The sequence below is a fragment of the Mya arenaria genome, chromosome 9, assembly GCF_026914265.1.
Source record: "Mya arenaria isolate MELC-2E11 chromosome 9, ASM2691426v1".
In the NCBI taxonomy this organism is placed as follows: Eukaryota; Metazoa; Mollusca; class Bivalvia; order Myida; family Myidae; genus Mya; species Mya arenaria.
Genome location: NC_069130.1, coordinates 23,779,489 through 23,800,622, shown reverse-complemented (window position 1 = coordinate 23,800,622; position 21,134 = coordinate 23,779,489). Strand labels below are relative to the sequence as shown.

General features: G+C 34.2%; 1 protein-coding gene across 6 annotated transcripts in view; it reads right to left on the bottom strand.

Moving 5' to 3' along the window:
• LOC128202698 (mitofusin-1-like) overlaps positions 1 to 21,134 on the bottom strand; it is a 90,909-nt gene that overhangs the window by 50,264 nt on the left and 19,511 nt on the right. For 5 of the 6 annotated variants that reach the window (XM_052903766.1, XM_052903760.1, XM_052903763.1 and 2 more), the window contains one exon: positions 4,377 to 4,461. The exons of the other annotated variant lie outside the window; for it this stretch is intronic. In XM_052903766.1, coding sequence (XP_052759726.1) covers positions 4,377 to 4,398 — 22 coding nt within the window. In that variant the 5' untranslated portion in view covers positions 4,399 to 4,461. The remainder of the gene's footprint in view (positions 1 to 4,376; positions 4,462 to 21,134) is intronic. 6 annotated transcript variants of the gene reach the window in all.

Sequence of the window (21,134 nt, the reverse complement as noted above, 5' to 3'; positions counted from 1 at the left end):
AAAATTCATTTATTTGTTTTTTGATCAATTGCAAACAAGACTGATTTGGAAATTGGAATAAATTAAAAATATTGATACATTCATTCCATTCTCTCTATGAGTCTGAAAGTCATCATTTTTAATAGACAGCAGATTTTGTATCCAATTTAATAGGAAGATAAGCCCATTAAATTGGCTGTGAAATTTTTAAGAACTTATTAATCAAACAAGGGCATGTATAAAATCCGGCCCTATTAGGTTTCTATAGAGGTATAGGTAAGAAAAACACGGTACATTTTGGTATCGTTGTAAAGAAGAAACAATCAGCTTTCAGAAAATGTTTTTGGTTTTTTCTTGTGTAAAAAAGTATGCTTATCATATCTTAAAGTCATCGTTGAAAATCGTATTTTTTCACAACGAGAAACAGATACGAAAAACACGACCCTATGGTCTAACCTTTTTAATTCTTGATAAGTTTTGGTACCATTATAAACAAGAAACAACCAGCTTTCATGAAAAAAATTTGGTTTTAAATTCCTACCTTTATAAGCTATGCAAATAATGTCTAAAAGTCATCCTTGAAATTCGCGTAATATCGCACAGAAGCGCAAGTATGAAAAACACGGCCCTAGTCTCTAACTATTTTAATTCTTCATCAATTTAATAAATTTTGGTATTGTTGCAAAGAAGAAATAACCCGCTTTTAGAAGATGGTTTTGGTTTTAAATTCCTACTTTTATAAGCTATGCAAATAATGTCTACAAGTCACCATTGAAATTCGAGTAATATCGCACAGAAGCGCAAGTATGGTAAAACACGGCCCTAGTGTCTCACTATTATAATTCTTCATTAATTTAATAAATTTTGGTATCGTGACAAAGTAGACATAACCACCTTTTAGAAAATGGTTTTGGTTTTAAATTCTTACCTTTATAAGCTACGCAAATAATGTCTAAAAGTCACCGTTGAAATTCGCGTAATATCGTTTAGAAGCGCAAGTATGAAAAGCACGGCCCTAGTGTTTTTCTACTTTAATTCTTCATCAATTTAATTGATTTCTATAAGTCATATCTGATTAAGTAAAAAATGGTATTGATGAAAAAACAGACAACACGCGTCTACGAAATGCAAAATGATATAATTTCTTAAAACAATAACTTCAATTCATATGCCATCGTTTAATTGAACATTACTGTCACAGATGCCACACAGGTGTGAAGAACGTGGCCCTATGGTCTTATTTCAATCATTCTTATTCAATTCCAAAGAAAATAGTTAGTTAAATTAATCTTGTAAAGAAAAGACAATAAGCTTTCAAATAATTTTTGGATTTACATTTTAAAAAAATGTATTGAAATCATCGTTCAAAATATGGTCCTTTACTCATAGTAAATACAGGAGAAACACGGCCTATTGGGTAAGTTACGGTATAATTCCCTTTTCATTTTATTATAGTTATATTGCAAATAAATGGAATGAAATAGTATGACATATTGAATTAATTTGTTTTAGTTTCAAAAAGTTTCAAAAGTTTATTAGCATATCGGCATAAAATAGCCTTCGGTCATTAGAACATAACTATGGCAAAAGCATAAATCAACTGTAGAGAATAACGGATTTATAATAAATAAACATTATTTAATTAAATTTCACAACATAAATTAAACATTTACAAGGAAAATACATAAATAAACAAAGCTTAACATATGGAGCATTACTATTGTACAAGGAAAGTATTTCTTAATTCATGGCTTCTTTAATGTAGATTGTTATCTTAGTTGTTCTTTTGCTAACATTAGTCGTTTAAACTTATCTATAATTGGCCATGATATTTTACCTTAGTATTTCAAGCGTAAATGTCTAGATTTACTATAGCATAATAAAAAATGTTATTCATTTTCAATTACATAAGCATTACAGCATTTGCATAGTCTGTTTTCTCTCGCATTACCTGTATATCTTCAGACTTCGATTTCTTATTTGTAAGCAGACAACCTCATGGTAGAAAAATGTTTGAAAAGTATCATTTTCAATTTTATCAAGATATTCTTCGTATTCAAATTAAATTGTTTTAGTAATTTGATTCATATACAAGTCCTTAATTTAAAAAACAACGTCAGAATGTTTTTTGCGCAATACTCGTAAAGGAAGTCACAATCTTATATCTACATGATACTTGTACTCCACCTAAAATATTCCTGTCGCATTTTCCCCAACATCCTACTGAAATGTACCTGTTTATTTGCCAAATTGATGACACACATAAAACGATGTGTTAAAAATAACACATTGACAAGTACACAAACCGCACGTTAGGACAGACATACAGTTTATTCCGACTTGTATAATGTACATCGTCAAAAACACATATCTTTATTATCACCAATGCCAATTATGCATAGTAACACGTAGTGTAGTACAAACGCGTATATATACAAAACACACACACGCACGCACGCACGCACATACACACATGTGATTGTTGATACGTGACAATAAATTTGTTATAATTGTAGTAGTATAGTTGTATTGTATCTTCCATAAACATTAAAACAGTCACCGTTTTAGAAATTATTAAACACATGTGAGTAGTGGTAAACACAGAAACTTGTAAAATATAAATATTTACAGTAGTATAACAAATTAAAATAAAATATAAAAAGGAGAAAAATAAGAATAATGCTGAAAATTACAATGAATGCGTGTTGACTCTTATGAATTAAAAACTATCAAATTACAGCCGCCAATTTATTTAACATTTATTTCTTCGGTATAAACAAGGTTGGCCATTTTCCCTAATGAAGATGATGCTTTTTATTATCACCATATAGGTGTGATTTATTGGACCCTAAGTGCAATATGTTGTTTATGGACAGTTGTTTATTGACACACCGAAACTCTTATCTGATGGAACGGAGCGCTACCGTTAGTGGGCGTGTCTAAGCCATTAAGGGCAGCCAATAGCTCCAATTCCCACTTTCAGTGGTCAGCCAATAAATCTTATGTTTCAAAAGATAATGTGTGAAAGTGATATTTTAAATCTAATGTATGTAAGCAAATGCTTCACGATTATAATCATTTTTTAAGGAACCCACCGGCAATGCAACCGGACTGATCTTTTATCTGTAATAATAGAGTTTTTATTATAAATGCAAATCATGTGTATATTATGTCTCTTAACAGCAATTTGCAGCGCCGAATTTATGAACATTTTTTTTAAGATATAACATTAAACATGATATTAACTAAAAACAAGAACATCATGTGAAAGCTTGTGCTCTCTTCTTTGCATTGACACATTTATCTGATTAATTGATTTAAAAAAATATAGTAATCAGATAACAGGGCCGTGTTTTCCACTTAGCCCCGGTGCTGCATTGTGTGAATTTTATCGCTGAATTCGAGACAAGTTCATTATACTCATGGTATAAATTTAAAACAAAAAAGCAGCTTCTGAAATCCCATGATTTTCAAAGTTGATTTAAAAATACGGGAATTATACCACAGAGCCATGTTCGTCAAACCTGTTATCACTTTACGGTATAGCACGTTTGCAAAGATGAATTCAAGGCAAATTTATCATAATTTTTCACAATAGGAAATTAATTACGAAAACATTTTATGAAAGCTGGTTGTTTCTTATTTGCAACGATACCAAAACTTATAACATTGATAAAGAATTAAAATAGTTAGACACTAGAGCCGTGTTTTTCCATACTTGCGCTTCTGTGCGATTTTACGCGAATTTCAACGATTACTTTCAGACATTATTTGCGTAGCTTATCAAGGTAGGAATTTTAAACCAAAAACATTTTCTGAAAGCTGGTTGTTCCTTTTACAATAATACCAAAATTTTAAAAGAGTATCAATAATTAAAAAAGTAAGACCCTAGGGCCGTATTTTTCATACCTGTTTCTCTGTGTGAAAATACTCGATTTTCAACGATGATTTTAAGATAATATTAGCATATTTTTTTCAACTAGTAATTAAGAACCAAAACCATTTTCTGAAAGCTGGTTGTTTCTTCTCTACAACGATACCAAAATTTATCAAATTGGTAAAGAATTAAAAAAGTTAGACCCTAGGGCCCTGTTTTTCTTACCTATACCTCTGTAGAGGCCTTACAGGGCCGGATTTTATACTCTCCCATCAAACAATTGACTATTTCAAAGAGTTAAAACAAGGCACTAAACAATGTAAGGTGTTAACGGAGTAAGTGCTAATTATGTTGAAAATACCAATGTTATTCATAATAGTATTATATAATTTATATCCTTTGTAATTATTTATATATAATCTCCCAATTTTGCCAAAATTGACGCAAAAAATCCCAATCTCACGGGTATACAGTAGGTCATATTCACAAAAATACTGAAAAAAAACTGAAGAGCTTTTACCTCTGTGATCAGGGTTCTCCATAGGTGTTTATAAATACACTTCCTGACATTCCTTACAATTACAAGTTTCTTGATCTCAGGCACCCTGCAATTACATAACATGAGAAAAATACATGACAATGTAAAAAAATATCATCAGATTTTGCGACATAAACAAGGTCATTCGAAAATACCGTTTTCCGCCTGAAACTTGCTCAAGAAAACTAAACTCCAATAACAGCATCATATATTTGAATGTTTTTAATTTTGCAACACAAAAATACACAACAGAAAACGTGTGATAAGAAAGAAAAGTAAAATAAATTATTTTAACGCTATTTCTCAGGCAAAATTTAAAAAAAAGATATCAAACGATGTCAAACTAAAATTCACGTCTTATGGTTTAAATTTTATCAAAATGGATTGTGCTATCATTGAAAAACTTCGAATTGCCTTGAAGTCGGCGCAGGAAATCAAGAGTGACGAAGACGGAAATGGCTACCCAAGGTGTTTCGGGATGTCAGAACTTTAACTTCAAAGAAGAAAATCAATCAAGGTGTTGTGTTGCCTAGAGAAGCTTGTTTACATTTAAAGAAATTTATTATTTTTATCAAGAAGAAACCACAAACCAAACATATTGAATTTAAAATGGATATGTTTAAGACGCTTTTAATATTGACTTTTTACCTACTTCAATTCGCTGAAGAAGACAATTCATGTAAATAAAAAGTGTAACCAGTATTCAGACGTCAATTGGATTTCCGACACTGTTGAAATACTACCAGTTTCATATGCAGTCAAGAGTTTTTGCCCTCAAAACTTATCATTTTGATAAAGGTTACCCAGGGTCAGTGTTTATTAACACCTCTGTGATAATGATCTAAAGCAAGCCACAGAGTTATGAATTTATACTGACTGCCCAGCTGGTATTAAATTTCTAACACATGTTTCTGAGAACCGAGCTGTACATCGTATTTTCACTTGTTTTTGTTGTTCAGAACATTTCCGAACCGATTTAGTATACTTTAAATATAGATAAATTAATTTTATTGCACTTCTTTATAATAAGACACTTAAAATACAACATTGGACACTTCAAGGTACATGGAATGATCATTTCAAGGCCAGAGTATGAAAAATACCCCATGTTTTCAATATTCGTTTTTCTTTTTAAGTTTATTTAATTATTTGTTCTTTCTTTGAGACTCATAATTATGGATTGCTAAAATTTCAAATACAATTGTACATTAAATTATCATGAAAAGCCCGCACACTCTTATTTCAGCTGTTACTTTGGAAGTTAACACATTCTTGGTTTTATATTTTTAAGAATGAAAAAAAAATCGTAAATACGTGCAGTTTAAATGTTTTCTGACAGGATAACATTTTTTATTTCTCTTGAATTACTGCAACATAATATCGCTTAGTGAATAAGAGTTTGATATTAATATCTTACGTGATTAGAATGAGTTTCATCATTATGTATCATGTTCTTCTCAACACAAGCTAATGGCATTTTATTAAAAAAAGTCAATATTAGCGATTACCATATAAACGCGTCCAAAACATACCACAGGTGCAAATTGCATACGTGGCATAAAAACGCAACGTATCGTACCGAATAGATGATATAACTGTTTCATGATGTACTTAATACGGACATAAAATACTACGCATTTCAAAATGCAGATCAAAATCATCATTTGAATGTGAAAATGCGAATATGATAATATCGACAGTGCTGTTTTGTTAAAATCTTAAAATTTTATTTGAAGTCATAACATAAATACAATCACAAAACAACTTATAAATATATATATTTTATCTCTTTTCCCCATATTAAAAGTCAAGTCAACCATGCATCCAGTGCAAAACAAGCTACATATGTTAATATTCTAGTACCAAACAACCCAATAAACATCTTTCCCAGGTCGAAACAGTATTTAGAAAGCAAAAACGTATTTCTTTAAGTCCACTGAATTCCTCAAACCCCATTAGGACGCAATTTCAAATTGTGTCTTGTAGACAAAATAGGTCTCCAGCAGCCCTCTGCATCCATATTGTGATTACAGACAAGCAGACTCATGATCAAACAGGCCCCAGGCGGGCTCTCAAAAGTCAAGCCAGGGCTCATTTATCCTCATTATGGCTAACATCAACCCATCACAGTCACCACAGACAGATTGTTCTCAAGTCTACTGTGTGTCCAATAAACAGTTTGTGCCAAACAAACAATAAAGATGCTCTATGAGGCTCTATATATGCCCAAGTGCCCAATTGACAATAGTTTTGTAATACTATTACTTGAGACTAAACGTTGTGAAAAGATAACATTGCTGCTTGGCCCAAATCCCACATGATAACGATGCTTTTAAAAACGGTATACCGGCGAAAATACCTCGAGCCTCCGAAAATTCGAACCAAGCGGGAAAACTTACGCTCAGTGTAAAGAGATCGGTCCTTAACATTCAATTCTAGCCAACGAGGAATTGGAGCCAAGCGAGTTCGAGCCAACAGGGTTCAACTGTGTTGATACGCAAAATTTCGTAACATTTAGTTTGTACGAGTCAACTTTAAATCAACGCTCCACATATGAGAACATTCACCTTGTGTTATTTTTTTTAAAATGGTTGGCTGTTGTTATGAATAAGAAAGGCAACATTATTGCAGACTTCATAGGTACGATCTGGATCAGTTAACTATAAACTTCTGATTACATTTTTCTGACAAAAGAAAGCAAATGGGTAAATAAATATTTGCATGGAAATGATATATGCGTTATTGTTTATGCAAATACAATGCATGGACATCAAAGTGATTTACGAAAGTATTGCTTAAAGGCTTGGTTTAAATCTTCTATAAGTGACCCCCCCCCCCCCCCTCCAAAAACAACAACAAAAAACGTGTATTGTACACAATGTCTGTGTATTGATCTTATCTAAATGCCTAATTGTCTTATCAGATATCTGATCTGAATATCCTGTTGTGCAGTTTTGGAGGTTTTATTATAGAAATGGACCCTAAATGACCCTGAGCCAATACACAAATAAACAGGAAATTGGCCCCTACTGTGACAGCAGGGGATTGTCATGCCAAACATTCCTTAAACTAGGCCTTTAAAAGTAACACTGGTAACTGTGCTACATTAACTATCAGAGAAAATTCTTTTCTTTCAATCTTTGAACGGTAAGATGCGTTACCTTTTTTATTAAAAGGTACACTTACTTTGAATGTATCTCCAATGTCAAGTTCACAATAAACCATTGGTCGCAATTTAAAAAAAAACAACACACAAACAAAGTGTGTCGGTGTGTTATGTATACACTATAACCTCTTAATCAAGGAAATGAAACGAGACCTACCACTACGTCAACACTATCAGCTTGCTGGTTTACTTGACACACATTTTACTTTACGACTAAAAACGAGTTAAGATGGCGGTAAAACCCAAAAAACTGGTGTAAAGAAATCAAGTCAATTAAGTGCCCTGTAAATCTAAATTATGTTGCAATGAAGTTTATCTAGTGTCAAACAAACCACAGTAAGGCTCTTCTACATCCAACTCAGTTCAAAATAATCACAAATGCAGCTACATTTATGTCCATCATGTGTCAAGCAAACACCTAAGCAGCATAACAATCGATATTCTTAACCACATAAGGCTTCTACACGAACCCTTCTAGGGTCTGACGATTCCTTTTGTGGATAGAGTCAAGCATTTTCATAGATAAACAAACTTCAGAGGGTCTAAATGTAAGCACATTCAGAGCCAAACAAACGCATGACCTTGAAGTTAGGGGCACGGATCTTGAGCGCGACACAACCTCGTGCTATGGTGTTCAGTTCTGCAAAAAATCAGGACATGAATGAGAAACATATAGAATCGACAAAAATGGGACGGAGGGACCGACTGTCGTAACGCGAGCAATTCCTAAATTATTCCCACCTGACTGTGAAGCGGGAATATAATGAATACACTGTTTTCTGTGACCATAGTATGATGACGTCTACAAATCAGGTGCATTGGTTTGTAAAATAGTGACAACAAAAAAAATGCAGCAAAGTTATGCATATTCCACCCTTTTTCAAACACAAGAACCGAAAAGAAAACATTGTGAGTTCATGGTCATCTTTTAACTTTTAATTCTCCAATTTGTGTAGACGAATAAGGTGTTAAAATGCTCTAGAAAGGTACCGCTTTTTAAAGAACGTTTTAAGGTTTTGAGTTGAAAATCATACTCGAAAGTACCTAATTTTAATGAAAATCGGTCTCTGTAACATACCTGAAATAAAGTTTGATTTACAAAATAAGTTCATACACAAGTATGTAATATTTTGCGTATATTAACAGTAAAACACATGAATAAACTCGGATATGAATGGGAAAACTCTCATAAACTGAAAAACTACATGAAGGTCTGGTGTTGAGCTAATTGTAACTGTGTTGCATAATAATTCTATAAATAAGATACTACAATGGAGGACATTCAGATGTACAATCCATAATTAATCCAGTGCTGGTTTCTCCTTTCTGTCTGCACTTTTCTAGAAGTGAAACAAGATAAATATACCAAATAACATTGGTAAGCTGGGTCATTTTCCTCTGTACATGTATGTTTTTGTGTGTAAGTTCAAACAAAATCTAGCCTTGCGTGTGTTCAAGTCATATACTTCTGAACATTCTAATGATTATTATTTCCATATAGTGCTGTTATGGATAATTGGTTTTAATATGTACATTTGTAAATCATTTGTTATACTCTCTTTTTTAAGCTGTGATCTGAATTGAAATAGTATTTTCTATACTACAATTGTGTACACATTCTCTTAAAATTGTAGTTGATAGGCATAATAAAATAACACACTAGTATTAAAGTTTATTTGAATCTGAATATATCCTTTTGCTTTGATGCCCGTTTTATTCTACAGCTCATGAAATACACTGAATAAGTATGGTGGGTGAAGTGGGTTAGTGGGTTTTGAGTGGTGAGCGAGTGAGTGGATTGGCCGGTGTGTCAGCAAGTTGGATGGATGGACGGGCAGGCGTGAGAGTGAGCGAGCGAGTGCCATGCTATCATTCATATCTTCTGTTTGATCTTATTATTACATAAAGGGAATCATCGTTCAAACCGTTCAGCACTGTCAGTGCTTTGATTATACAATTCATTCATGACAAACTCAATGCGAACATACTGAAATTGGCCAGTACAAGAAACATCTGGGAATACACACAGTAAATAGCCCAGCTTGGTGACATGCTAAGTGGTGATTTATTGACTGGTTCAATTTCATAGACTGATAAGCCCTTTTCTCAAAATGATCCGAGGAGTTTGGGAGGCATTTCCCTGGACTGTATGGTCAACTTACTTTTTAACAGCATTTTAACAGTTTGAATGTCACTAATACGAAGATCACTGAGTCGTGCTATTCTATAAAGAGACATGATAGCTTTTTATCGATATGCTTACTTTTATGTGGCGATGTTTACCCATGTCCAGGACCTGCTATTGGAAGTGATATCTCAGACAATAACAAGGTATTTACCAAACGTGGCCTTCATTTTATTCATGTAAATGTGCGAAGTCTCCTGCCCAAATTGGATGAAATTCGGATTATCTCACGTCAAACAAAAACAGCATGAATGTGTATCACAGAAACTTGGCTGGACGACACGGTTCCGGATGCTGAAATTTCACTTGATAATTACTCAGTTCAACGAAAAGATAGAAATCGACGAGGTGGTGGAGTACTAATTTATAAACGCAAAGACTTTGCTTTTAACAGTCGCAGCGATTTACAACATGAAGATCTAGAAGCAGCATGGCTGGAAGTCCTATTGCCAAAATCCAAACCTATTCTGTGTGGAGTTGTATACAGACCACCCCATCAAACAAACATTTATAGTCTTCTAGACAGTTTGTGTTCATCAACTAGCCATTTTTCTGAGTATGAAACAATTTTGTTAAGCGATTTTAATACTGATGTCACTAAGACGTCAAAACCATGCACTCTGTTTTCTGATTTTAGTTCTTTTATTGGTATGTTTAATTTTACACAACTGATACATGATTTTACAAGGATATCTAGTACAACATCCTCTACTATAGATTTGATATTAGTGTCAGATCCGAATAATATTTCACAATCTGGAGTTATTGAAACAAGTTTCAGTGATCACAGCATCAATTTTTTGTACGCGAAAGGTTTCTGAGTCATTTATTGGATCTCATAATGATATTACAACACGATCCATGAAAGACTATAGTAAAGAAGAGTTTCAAGGAAACTTGTTAGCTGCTGACTGGACAAGTATTATTCTTTCTGATAACGCTTCTGAAGATTGGGATTTTTTTAAAATACTTTTATGTCAGTTTTTAACAATATTGCACCAGTTAAACAACTGCGTATTAAACAAAGACAGAACCATGGATAAATTCTGATATCCTAAGTGCTATAAATCAGAGGGACTCAGCTTTTGAACAGTATCTAAAAGTCAGAAGGGATGAAAATTATAGTACTTATATATCATTACGTAACAAAACACAGTATTCGATACCACAGTTGCCTTTAAGCTTTTTGAAAAATTACCAGTTTGTGTAAAGAAGTTTGGAAAATCTTTTGTGACAAAAGTTTATTCCAATTTAGGAGTGTTGTTAAATAGCTTTTCTTTTTCATTAGTTTCTGAAAATCAGATTTTGAAATATTTATCTCAGTTAAGTGCTAATAAGGCTACAGGTTTAGATGGTCTGTCTTCTCGTTTTTTAAAAGATGGAGCTTCTATTATTGCCGAACCTCTTGCATATGTCATAAATTTATCCCTTATTCAAGGTGTGGTACCAGATGATCTTAAATCAGCTAGAGTAGTTCCCATATTTAAAAAGAATGACAAAACTTCTGTAGGTAACTACCGCCCGGTTTTTATTCTAAGTATTGTATCAAAGATTTATGAAAGGGTTGTATAAGACAAAGTTGAATCACACTTAAAAGTAAACAAGTTATTGTATCAATTTAAGTCTGGGTTTAGAAGTGGCTACTCAACAGATACATGTCTAATTCATTTAACAGATTTCATAAGGAAGGGAATGGACAAAGGTCACGTAGTAGGTATGATTCTGTTAGACCTCCAAAAGGCTTTCGATGCAGTCGACCACTCCATCCTTCTTATCAAGCTTCGATCAGCAGGACTTGGTGATGACATTTTAAGATGGTTTGAATCCTATCTTTCAGATAGAAAGCAACTTGTTGATGTCTCCAGTACACATTCTACTATTTCTATTATTACATGTGGAGTTCCTCAGGGCTCCGTACTAGGCCCTCTTTTATTTTTGATTTATGTTAACGATTTGTCAGCCGTGGTTAAAAACAAGCTCTTGTTATACGTTGATGATTCTGGCATACTTGTTTCAGGTAAATATAAGTTTTCTGTGGAATCGTCATTGAAAGATGACTTGCATCTTGTCAGTCAATATGTTGGGTTGATAATAAAATAATTGTCACTTCATTTAGGCAAAACTGAGTCAATTTTATTTGGGTCTAAACATAAAATAAGGTCAAACTCAACACTTGATATTACATGTAATGGTACCACTATTGAACCAACTTTGCTGTTAAATATCTTGGCGCAACTATTGATCAGACCCTATATTTTGATTCTATGACTCGTTCCATATTAAAAAAAGGTTAATGCAAGTTTATTAGTATCTATATCATGTGTTTCCGGTACGGATCGAAAAATCCGACCCGAGGGCACGCGCGTAAGCCGGTAACGAGGCTTGCCGAGTTACCGGCCACGCAGCGTGCCCGAGGGTCGGATTTTTCGATCCGGACCAGAAACATATGATTGATATTTTTTCTTGCATATCTAAATTTATCAATTTGTGGAAAAAAATGACGGAGAAAACGAACTTTTGTACAATTACACCAAAAAGCGCGTGCGACGTTGTTTACTGACGTCATAGAGCGCAGTAATTTTAAATAACTAAAAATAGCGGTTGTTACGATTAATTACTTTCCATTTTAATTAAAACTCTAGCAAACATATATATTTGATTGCGCTTTACTGAAATGGCATAATATATTTTTCATAAACCATACAAGAAATGAAATAAGAAGTGGCGCGTTGTTGCGCGTGACTCTTCTTACATGGGGTATGTAAGATGGGGTTTTTCAGCACTGGTCACATGACCGGAAACACACGTTCGGTATGCAAGAATAAAATATCTATATCGAAAGAAAGGTTATCTTACAAAACACACCAAGAAACTCCTTGTCGTGGCCTTAATTCAGTGCCATTTTGATTATGCCTGTTCTATGTGGTATCATGGTCTGACCAAGTTACTTAAAACCAAGCTCCAAACCACACAAAATAAACTTATGAGGTTTGTTTTGGATCTTGATGCAAGGTCTCACATTGGCCCAGAACACTTTAAATTACTCAACTGGTTACCTGTCAACAAACATGTAGATCAGATTATTTTGGGTAATGTCTTTAGAATAAAAAATGGCATAGCCCCGGACTACATGGGAGACAATTTTATCTCCCAAGATACTGTACGCACACATAGGACAAGGTTATGTCAGAAAGGGGCTTATGCTGTTCCAGAGGTCAAAGGTTTTGGATTAAAGTCCTTCTTCTTTTCTGGTATTTCCTTACGGAACAAGTTGCCATCTTGTATCGCACAGACTAAGAAATTACCTATTTTTAAATTGCTAGTAAAGAATCTTTTTTTAGATAATTTGGCATAATTAGTTATGCTATTAAAAGGCTTTTTTCATTTATTTATTCGAAGATTTTCAGTAAAGGAACTATTTTAACTTAACCTCGCAGTACTATATACTGTCATATTCATACTTTATTGTGATAATTATATTTAACTTTCTCAACTTATAACTTTATGTAACTAAATTATATAAAGTGACTGTGATACAACTACGGCAATATTTATTTTAATGCATAAATACTAACTTTTAATATATATTTGTGCAATTTCGATTACAGCTATATTATTACTTAAATATGCAATGCCTCCCTATGCCATGCCACCAAAACAAAGGACCATGTTGCACAATGGAATTAAGAGTTTTCTCTTTTTTGTGTCATCCTTGGTTCGGTGTGCCTGTCATGGCTATTGATAATATCATGTATGTATAATGCTATTTACAATTCATGTTGTTTATTTTAAATGTCCATGTATGTACATTCCTTACTGAAATAAATCTATCTATCTATATATATATACCATAGTTCGGATTAAATGAAACGTGCAAACCTCAAAAGCGCTTATGTGACGCAGATGATTGACGGACTAGATACGCCGAAACAACCAAATCATCAAATAAATATATTTTCTGTAAGAATTGCCAACCCCTTCGTAGATGGGTGCATATGTTTAGATACCCGGTAATCGAAAATACACTATCTATTTATCACAAGCAGTACATAGTGACTTGAGTAATAGTAATGATGATTATACAGGGACAATACAAGTAGCCTTATAAAAAAGACTGTGAGTAAGCACAATTCAGGCACAGATTAAGAAACAAACAACGTTCAAAAACAATGGTATACAACACATGAAGCTCATTTTGTCAATCAATATGAAAAGTATATATTTGGGCATATGCCCTGGAAAAATAGCTAGAAGTTCGTTGTGTGTAATAACAATTGTTTAGTTTCAGTTCTTTGTCAACATTTGACCAAATCTGATTTGTATTTAAATTTAATCAACAATTTACACCATAAGGGTACATATTGATTCAACTATTGCAGGTCTCTATTCTATTCTATTCTATTTGTCAATTTTCATAATTTTGAAAGACGAACAAGACGCCAAGGACGGATTTTTTTTTATTAAACAATGCAATTTGGCAAACCTAGGATTTGAACTTGTGACCTAGCCTTTAACCTATTCTAAATTACACCAAAAATCGAATGTGCCATTATTTTCTATATATTAAGAGTAATCAAATGCCGTTGATTTATTAACTTGATCAAGAAAAGTTAAATAAATGGTAACCTTATAGTGTACATCGTCTTCGTCTTCGTCTCGGCCACAATTAGCCGCAATAACTTTCGGTAAAACTCGTTCACCACTAAATGTCAACAAATAAAGTCTCACAGGTACATTAGTGACATCACATTTGGGAGTTATCAGTTTGAAAACCATTTTGTGTTTTCGACGAAGGCACTCAATTCTTCAGCTATAATTGCTCGATGCTCTTCCCATGGATCATCTTGTCCAGAAGTGAGGAGAAGGTGTTCTGTGACCTCTTGGTGCTATATTCCAGTTATGTCTTAGAGGTTAGAGAACATTTTTTCCCTTTCAGCACAGAAGAGATTGCAGTCAATCAGGTAATGAGAAATTGTTTCAGGTTCTCCACATAAACACCAGGGATTCTTTGACTCCAATTATGTGGAGGTGCTCATTTAGTTTGCAGTGCCCACTCTGAAGCTGTAGGAGAATGCGTTGGTTTTGAAGGGAGTTGAATGAAATTTTCTTCTGTTTAACAGAGCGGCGGTTGGAATATAGTATTCTTGCTTTCTCTGAAATGTCCCATCGTCTTGCCCATTTAATGTATAGCGCATTTCTTGCTGCAGATTTGATGTCGCCTTGGGAAACTGCTGTCATCAGATCCCCATCCAGCAGCTCAGCCTCTTTTGCAGCTTTTTTGGCCAGCATATCAGCTACCTCATTTCCTTGAATGTCAGCATGGCCTGGTGTCCAAGAAATTTCTACATGCATGTTTGATTGTTTACAAGATTGCAGAAGGTTTTCAATTTCAGAGATCAAGCTTTTGTGAGAAGAGACGGACCACCCTAAAGCTAGAATTCCAGCTGAGGTTTGACTGTCTGTTAGTATCCTAGTAGGTTACACACCACCATTGTTATTCCCTATATAATTCAATGTTAATTTATATTTTTTAGACAACATTTAAAGGCATTTCGAGCGAATGCAGGCTATGATAACCAGATATATTCTTAAAGTACAAGCTTTAAATTACCTTTTAAGCCAATAAAAGGGGGGAGGGGTCAAATTATTCCTAAGAAAAATGACTCCACTTGAAAAACAAACTCTAAAAATTGCACCGTCCGCCATGACAGTTCTTCCAAAATGACCTTTCAACTATAGGGCAGCGGTTACAGCTTTAATTTCTACTCTAAATGATAAATCAAGCAAGAATAGATAATTAAGGTATGAAAGTTTCAGGAATAATGATATTTTTGATTTACAGTGTATTAAGCGGGTAAAAATATGTCTATCAATCATAAGAACTTTCCTAGTAAGGGCGCCGCCATTATTGGTCTTGGCCTGACCCGATAACGATAGTGTTAGGGGAAGGAACTCCAGACTAATAGGTACCATGCTACTTTTCGACAGGCGTGCATCAATTGGTTCCCGCCCCTAAAGCTGAATACAGCAGCAAGTGCAAACCGATACCCAGCATTATACACCGTCACATCACTCAGAAATATTTTTCTACGCGAATCGAGATATCTGATATTCTGAATACGGCTTAGTATACAAATGTAAGTTGAATGCGAATTCTAATTCAGAATAGAAAATCCATTAAAACAACTGCTGTTTTAACTATGTTATAACTCGAAGTAAAATATTCATTCGGAGTTCAAAATAATGTGTATGAAAACACCGTGTACGCACTTCTTTTCTCACCTCGATCATTATCATTAATGACCTCGGATGAGATGGCCGTATTCAAGATCGATCGAACTTTTCGTGAACGAAAAAGTTTTGTCATTTATTATTATATTTCGACGATGAAGAACATATATTGTATAAAAATGTTTGATTGATAATACTTCTACCAAATGTTATTTAATGGAAAGTTTATTTTATAGAAATTAATTGTGGATTGTCGTTCATTTATAATCGTATTGAGCGTACATTGTTAACACATAGCCATGTTATAGAGGTTTGAGAAAGCAGACTGATGATTTTTTCATGTTTTAGTCTTAAGTAAGTACAGCCGCCTGTACCATTATATGAGGTAGCTCTTAATGACAGCATTAGTTTTGGTAAAATATTTGTAGCAAACAGGTGTATATTTTCACTGCAGTCAGACGATATACTGTAACATTATTTAGATATGTTCGCAGTTTGTTAACTTGCTGCAATAACAAAGGAACGGTCGGTGGAATTCTACCTGGTACTGAATAGTAGCATATAATCAACAGAGTCAAAACGGTTGTGTGCAAAATATAGTTTTTATTATTTTGATCCATTGTTAAGATAAATTTTTAAGTGCTTGTCTCAACATAAAAAAATGGAAAAGACGCTTTCAATTCAGCCATTACACTTCTATTTTAAATCAACTTCTTTTAAAATTTTGCCAGCTTGAAAACATCTTACTTGTTTAAGAACTTGCCTTTCCGCAGCGATGCTAATTAAAGATACACGTTTATTGCACCAAAATGCCTAAATCCCCATAGCGACGACCCTTAATATCAAAACAGATATCAATAATGACAATACTTAGTTAAGACTTTCATAACAGTTGACTAATAGCAAAAAGGCATGTCAGCCATATATCTGGGTGCAGACTAAGCTGCTACCGTAATGGTTGGCTGATCGCTAAAATCTGTGTCGGGAAAATTGCTTGATGTATCATCCGAGTGCATTCATGGCTCTCTCCAACTCCTCCCATAATAATTTGGCATAAGTTGTGAAAATATAATGGACATTGATCTTTCTTATCAATAACACAATTGGCCTTTCGATTTCATACAATGACTTGTCAATTGATGGGGTACTCCATTAGCAATTTAACGCGAACATTTCACGCCATACACAGCGTTGCATCGTTTTACTTCATTAAAATTTTAGCCAAAAATGCATCCTTAAAATGCATGTCAAATAATTCACACTTGTAGAAGTAGATAATAGCATCATCATTTATAGACTTAAAACATTTCATACCTTTTGTGTCAAAAAAGTAATTCAGAAATTAATGTCATGTTCTTGTTTTTCATCGGTTTTGACCCGTGGTGACCCATATGAGAACCCCATTAAAGTCACATGATTGTCATCCTGACATTGCAATTGAGTATCAGAAATGAAAAATGACAATTTAAGTTGAAGTTTACATGGAAAACAAATAATTCTGTCTAAGAAGTTCAACATTTCTAACCGCTAACTCCTCTAAGTTTGGCGATCTCATCGTTCTTTAAGCAAATACATGCACACATGTGCAGGTGACGTCAGCAGGCTTGAATGTGAGGCTCAATATATTGTTGCTGTAATTTTATTGAATATAGTTATTTTTTCTTAATGAATGAGTGTTCGATATATTAGTGTATTGTACTTAATTATTTTTTATTATCACATGATTCACATACTCCCTGCTTTTTATAGAGAGGCTGCGTTTTACACATTTCACTGGGTATGTCACCGGTGTCAATTTAAACATTATTACTCGCTAACATGTTTTTGTTAATAAAACAAACTGAGGGATACAAAAAGTTGAATAAAAATTATGAAAACAACAATTGAGCATATTCGTTTAGCTAAGAATGCAGGAAATCACAGCGTTTGTACTACAAAAATCTCGACGTGAGGATGGGGACATCCCTCCCCTCCATTACCCATCCCATTAGTGAGTTCAGACATGCCTCTTGGCTCAGTATTGTTGCACTACTTATGAACCTTAGATCCCTCACTTTTCATATAAAGAATTCATTGTGCTGTTAAATTGGAATAATATACTAAACCATATCATTAAAATGTAAGATACTTTTTTGCAGATGACCTTCATCAAAGAAGCATTTGAAAAAAAAATCACTTGGACTATACCCGAGTTAAAAGATGCTGCCTGTGGGAATGCGATATACCACAGGAGCCCAGATGGCATTTAGTGATAGCAATAATATCATCTTGCCAAATGTCTATGGTGAGATCAAATTAAGCAAGTCTAAAGTTGAATGTTCTGTACAATCAACAGAAATAGGTGAAAGTTTTTTGAGTGGGCTTGAATTGCAAAGGCTCCTTGAGCAAGCAGCTATTAACCTCAATGGGTCTGCCACTGTCTCCTACGGATGGCTCTCCAGTCACCAGATAAAACAAAGGTGTCAATTCCAGGCATAGTATTCCAGGTATGGAATCTTTCATCAGTTCTCATAAGGTTTGAATTACGATAAACCAATAAAAATATTTTTTTTATATATATTTACCAACTTATCCATATCAGAGTACTTAGTGCCTTTAAAGCTGCACTCTCACATATTGACCGTTTTGACAACTTTTTTGTCTTGGAACGAGCCAATGTTTGTGAAAATCCATGGAAACCTGTTACATAAGACTGCTGACAAAAAATGGATCGCAGATTTTTATATTTAAGTTCAAAAACTGATCTTTATGCATTTTTCTTAAAACGTAAGTAATGGTTTAAGTCATAAAACATTGATTTTCGAATGGAAATATGAAAATCTACCATCTGACTTTTTGTCAGCAATCTTATAAGATTGGTTTGCAGATATTTACACAAACATTTGCTCTTTCCAAGACAAAAAATAAAAACGTAAAAATGCTATATCTTTGGCAGTGCAGCTTTAATTTCAACTTATTTATTTTTATAACAATTGAAAAGAAAATTATATGAACTTTTACTTAATCACACTGTAGCCACACTTTTGCCCGAGAGTTTGGTATATGAAATGGGAAACCAGAGAACCCAGAGAACGCACTCTTGTCCGGCTAGTTGACCACCATCAAAACTCACATGGGTCCAGGCTGGGTATCGAACCTATGTTGCCTCGGTTTGAAGCTAGTACATTTACTGGGAAACGAGTACCTTTATTTCTTTCAAATATGTTACAGTACATGATTTTACACGACAGAAAATGTTATTTACACAGGTTATTTTGCTTTTTTTTTCATGTTTATGCAGGATGAAGCTCAGCTCATAATGACAAGGTATGCACATTAATGAGGATATGATCGTTAGGCGAGAAATGTGAGGGCGAGAGACTTACTTATGGTGTACTACTACAACAATACACAGGTAAAAATATTTTTAGTATAGCCGGCTCAAAATCTTCTAAACACAATTTCCCTCAACATTGACAGAGCTACATTATATATCTCCTATATCAATCAGTTCGTCCCTGCCAGGTCATACCTTTAACATTAACCATCATTGCAGTTTCAATAACTATTCAATAATCCCCATTCAACTAAAATCATATATATATATATATATGTTTAAATGAAATATAACTAAAATTACACAGTATTAAATTAACAGTGCCGTAGGTACACTGAAGCACACCGAGGCAGCTGCCTCGTTTTTTGGGGCATGCAACAATTTCTATAGCTCTAAAATAACTTTTTCGACTTTCTTCATTTGCCTTAATGTACACAAAACGTCTATATTTGAAAAAAAAGAACTGGATATTAAATGTAATAGAATAAACTCTACAAACTGTCTGATCTGTTAGCTGGGTTGACTGAAGAAGAAGAAGAACATGAACGTGAAACTCTACTATACAACGTGTCAAAGCGAGTCTTTGCAAACACTGTTGGACACACGTCCTCTCACGTGTTGACTCAATTAGCACGCTAATTGTAAATTATGACAAGATATACGATGCGCTACAACAAGTGCTTGATGAATCTTCAGGCCAATCTGCACATGATGCAACAAGTTATATGAACGCTATGCAGCGATTTGAAACTATTGTAGTTGCTGTAATTACACAGTACACGCTGGGGTTTGTTCGCCCGCCGTCTGTCAGCCTTCAGGAAAATTCGTGTAACCTTTTAAAGGCGCACACTGAGGCACAAAACATCATTCAGAAATTCTCCAAAATATAAGAAATGAGGATAATTTTGACAAATTGTACAATCGTGCAGTAAGTATTGCTGCATCTATTGAAGTTGTGCCGTCAAAGCCAATAACAGTTGGCAAATTCATCTTCGGATAAAACCAGTGTCCAAGACCATTACAGATTGAATTATTACTTTCCATTCCTCGACCACATGATTTCACACATGAAGACACGATTCCCTGCTGAACTGGAAAGCGCACTTAAGGGAACTATTCTTCTTCCTGGACATATGCAAAATCTTGACTCCGCTCTAACAGATCAAATAAAGGAGGCATTTCTAGATGACTAGCCGAACCCTGGATATTTTAAACAGGTAGTAATGCGATGGACCTTTTGAAACAAAAATTGTACCGAAGTCATGACGCTGGAAGAAGGTGCAGCTGCATGTGACGAAAGTTTTTTCCCCCAACCTTTCAAGAATATTCAAATTAATTATGTGTCTGCCTGTTGGTTCTTGCACGTGTGAAAGGAGTTTCTGTTCACTGAGGCGGTTTAAGACCTGGAGTCGGACATCAATGGGTGTCTCACGACTTAATGATTTGGTACTTGCCAACGTCCACAGGAACAACATTTCTGTTAACCCTAAACAAATTCATAAGTTGTGGGATGCCACAGGACACCATCACATAGCACTGGCATTTAAAAATTAAAGTGACGATATGTGAGACGTTCATGGTATTGGTAACAAAGCCTCATATGATTGTGACAGTGAATTTCTTCTAAGTGACATTTGTTTTGTCTGAATTTATGTAAACCGTTAACTCTATTAAAAGTTATAGCACTAAAACTGTTGAAATGTTATATTTTTCTGTAACATTTTTCTGTATTTAATTCCACCAAAGATACTCCAGAACGCAGGAAATCGCTTTTTGGAAAATAAATCCGGGGGGGGGGGATGCCCCGGACGTGCGTGCGTGAACATAACCATATGTTATGAA